Here is a 4,435-nt window from a genome sequence, read left to right as displayed (position 1 = left end):
GGAAAAAACTATTTATTTTGACTTATGTCTTCTGGAGGTGAAAACAAAACAATATGTTTGCTTGGTCTAAGAATTTTTTTGGACTAGAAACAGGACAAAGCAAAGGAAGACCAGCATTTTTTTTTTTCATTGTGAATATTTAATTTAGTATCTAAATACTCTTAGACTCCTCAGAAAACAGGTACTCAAACCATAGTTGAAGTCTGAATTATTAGCCAACTTTGATTATTTTTCTTTTTTAAATATTTCCCAAATGATGTTTAACAGAGCAAAGAAATTTTCAAAGTATGTCTGATAATATTTTTTCTTCTGGAGAAAGTCTTATTTGTTTTTTCAGCTAGAATAAAAGCAGTTTTTAATTTTTTTAAACCATTTTAAGGTCTAAATTTTTACCCCCTTTAAGCTATATTTTTTTTCGATAGTCTACAGAACAAACCATCGTTATACAATAACTTGCCTAATTACCCTAACCTGCCTAGTTAACCTAATTAACCTAGTTAAGCCTTTAAATGTCACTTTAAGCTGTATGAGAGTGTCTTGAAAAATATCTAGTCAAATATTATTTACTGTCATCATGGCAAAGATAAAATAAATCAGTTATTAGAAATGAATTATTAAAACTATTATGTTTAGAAATGTGTTGAAAAAAATATTCTCTCTACTAATCAGAAATTGGGGGAAAAAAATAAACAGGGGGGCTAATAATTTTGACGATATTTAAATTTATATTAAATTATAAATAAACATTTTCTTAAATATATGCATGCATGGTGTATTTATCTAAAAACCTAATAAACATACACACACATTTTATGTCAAAAACTTTTATTTTGAACGCAATTATTGTTTGCTCAACACTAATATAAATATAGTTCATTATATTATTATCAGGGGCGGACTTAACCAATAAGCAAGGTAAGCAGCCATTTAGGGCCCCTAAATAAATACCTAGAATTATAAATAATATATATATATATATGTATGTAAGCTAAATTGTCCGTAGTGTATGTGTGTGAATGAGTGTGTATGGATGTTTGCCAGTGATGGGTTGCAGCTGATAGGGTATCTGCTGCGTAACAAATATGCTGGATAAGTCGGCGGTTCATTCTGCTGTGGCAACCCCAGATTCATAAAGGGACTAAGCCGAAAAGAAAATGAATGAATGAATGTATTTTGTATGGTGAGGGTCTAAAATTTTAATTTGAATGTAATTATTACATCTGTGCAGATGTGTCCCCCTCCCTCAATCATGGACCAGTCCTTCAGTCAAATCAGTAAAGATTTAGTTTTAAAAACAAAATAGTTAATTTATTATTTTTAGTTGTGAAATCATTTTAGGAAAATAAATCATTTCAAAGGTTTTACAAGATGCTTTACATATTATTATTATTATTATTATTTTGCATTAAGATAAATTGTAGAAAAGGACACAGAGTGATATAAGAAAAGAACAGCAAAATAAATCAAAATAAATTAAAGTTCAAAACGTGCATTTTAGAACTTTTGGGCAACATGCCTGGAATTGCTTAAGACCTTAAAATCACCAAATCCCATACTGATTATTATTATTATTATTATTATTATTATTACTACTACTACGACTACATCTGTGTTTTTATTTCTTAAAATAGGGTGCAGTAACCCAGTGACAGTAATAACTTTATTTTTTTTACTATTTTGCTGAAATATAATCTAAAATCATATTGCTTTTAATTAAAAATTTGATTTTGAAGCCAAAATCATTGAATTCTGAATTGAATTTTGCATGATTTGAGAAATATAAAGTGTATTCGAATGGTCTCGCTAACTGAAACCCAGAAAAAAACTAAAATATATGAATCAAACATCAGCTTCGCCCTGACACAAGCATCAGTTTTTGTTACTCACTTTCTCCCTCTGTTGGTCAACATGGACTCCGAGTAACCCAGTACAACACTTGTCTGTCAATTCAGCCGATTTGCCAGATAAAAACAATTAGAAGTAATATGTACCCGCATAGAAGGATATTTGTAGTCTCCTGTTGCATTTATAGAATGTTAAACAGCTGGCAAATCTGAAAATGAGCCGTTACTCGAATGGGTAAAAAAGCGAAACCACAACTACTGATTTTCAACAATGTTCAATATAAAAGCAAGAGTAATAAATCAAATGTGATCCTTGGAAAAGTATTAAAATTACAATTCATTTAAATTTAAATTAAATTTGTATCTTTAAAAAATAATAATAATTATTTATATATATATATATATATATACACACACACTAATTAAAGCAATGTCTATTTTTGTACAAAGCTGTCAAAATAAGAAACACCCTATAAATAGCATGTTGACCACAAATGACTTGCGTTTAAGAGCACTGGGGCCAGGGAAAACACACCTTGCCCAAAGTATAAGCGTTTATACCTCGAACACGACGAACAGAGTCCCTCTGGAGAACTAAAAAAATACTTGGCAGCCTGAAGCAAGAGAAAACATATATGCATGCACTAAACCCGCCTTTATCTGCGTTCTCACACATCAAAACCTCCCCCAAATGACGCGCCGCCCCTACCAAACCCTCCAGGAGTCAGTAAATTCGGCATTCACTCTCAGACTGAACCCAGAGTGCCATCAAACGGAGCTGAACATCACGTTTAGATGAATTAACAGCGTGCGCGCGAGAGAGCTGGACTGTCATTTGGGCTGCGCAAAAGCGGGACCTGATCTTCACATCTGTACCTGGTGATGCTGCGTAAAAGTGGAGCGCAGAAACCGCTGCACGCGCTCTGAAGGAGGATACCTTTAGTGTTTAAACCAGGAGGCAAGAACTGTTGATCCGGACAGACCTGCTTCTCATCCACATGGATGCGCAATGATGGATTAACCGCTTTTTGACGCAACTTTTGCGCTGAGAAACTCCTCCTTGGGATTTTACACCAGCAACCTTTACTAAGCTTACCTGATTTGATCCTCTTTTCCACTAAAGATGTCATCGGAGTATTTGATAAGGTCACTGCTTATGCTCTTTCTAGCACTCTTCTCCGCCAATGCGAGCAACTGGCTGTAAGTGAATGTCCTTTCCTTTATTTTGACGTCTGTAGAGTTTGTTATGACTGAAGTCATTCATATTTCCAGCACACTGCTATTTGCGCCAATCAGTTGATTTAGGAATGTATGAGAATGCAGTTTTAGATTACATACCTTGACGCTTTTCCAGGTATTTTTGAACGCGCGGAAATCAACCTGAAAATGAAATATACACTTTATTAAGTAATATTCAGTCTATGATAGGCAATGAATTTATGTATTGCATTCATTGTGCGGGGAATACAAAATATAAGGAAATGAAACCGGTTATTTGGAGGCTGCACTATTTGGCACAGCTGTGGTTGCGCGGCAATGCGCGCAGCTTGGAGACCAACGCGCGATTATGACAGCACTAACTGCGCTCTTCATCATACTCACAGTGCTGAGAACAGCTGGGTTAATCAATCACATCTCATAATTTACAATTTCAGCTGTAAAACAATACAGCAGAGATCCCATAGATTTTTGCATGATAAAAAGTCGAATTGCTGAACGCGCTATTTTCTATTCGTGCATTTCCAGATGTTTAGTATAGTTTATCTGTATCCTCGAGGCAGAAATAGCACATCATTTAATCCATCCAGATGCAGAACAGTTTTCGATGGAAGAGTGTTTTGAACTAAAGGCGCGGTGACATGTTCAGACACGCTTCACACTAAAGGAAAACCTCCTACCTGTCTACAAAATATGATCATTCTGACAGGAGCCTGTTCGCTATTCCAACCCCATCTCAGGACAGGTATTAGCAGGTAGCCAAATAGACATTAGACAAGTTTTCTTTAGCAAACAGAAAAGTTGAAGGCTTCAGGTTTTAAAGGCAGCACGTGGGCATGAAGTACATTTTGAGAAGTGAAAAAAGATCGAAAATCTTGAAGAAAGAAGTTTGATAAGATGGGATTTGTGATCAGTTTAAAGAACACGACATGGGAAACTTAAAGTAACATCCAATATACAAAGCATTTAAAGGTATTATTAGTTATTAACTTTTGAAAGACAAATATTGTTAATTTTAAACACATGATAATTGACATTATGTGATTCCAAAATAGCTGTTAATGGGTCAAATAGATTTTGGTGACTGTATAAATTTAAGTTAACACTCATAGAAAGCATATTAAACTAAACTAAAGTTTCTCCTTTAATTTGTAAAACATTTCTGAAAATAAAATATCAAAACAGGTGAAATAATGTGGTTAAATATCGTTTCAGCATCGCAATGTGTGCATCAGCAATAGGATATGCAATGTTGAGTCTGAATCACAGTTGTCCAGGAGCCACTGAAGACATTTAGAGACACTTTTTAAAGAGTTTAACCATAATAGAGTGAAAGTTTATCATTTGCGTGTGCTTTTAAGGCCTGTGACTGA

General features: G+C 34.2%; 1 protein-coding gene across 1 annotated transcript in view; it reads left to right on the top strand.

Annotated features, from left to right (window-relative positions):
* Nucleotides 1-2,600: 2,600 nt before the first annotated feature.
* The window catches only part of wnt4 (wingless-type MMTV integration site family, member 4), a 43,969-nt gene continuing 42,134 nt past the window's right edge, over nucleotides 2,601-4,435 (top strand). The window contains exon 1 of the mRNA XM_056468313.1: nucleotides 2,601-3,044. Within this exon, the coding sequence (XP_056324288.1) occupies nucleotides 2,968-3,044 (77 nt within the window). The 5' untranslated portion in view covers nucleotides 2,601-2,967. The remainder of the gene's footprint in view (nucleotides 3,045-4,435) is intronic.

The sequence above is a fragment of the Danio aesculapii genome, chromosome 11, assembly GCF_903798145.1.
Source record: "Danio aesculapii chromosome 11, fDanAes4.1, whole genome shotgun sequence".
Taxonomy (NCBI): domain Eukaryota; kingdom Metazoa; phylum Chordata; class Actinopteri; order Cypriniformes; family Danionidae; genus Danio; species Danio aesculapii.
The sequence above is the reverse complement of the archived record's forward strand: the minus strand, read 5'-3'. Positions and strand labels throughout refer to the sequence as shown.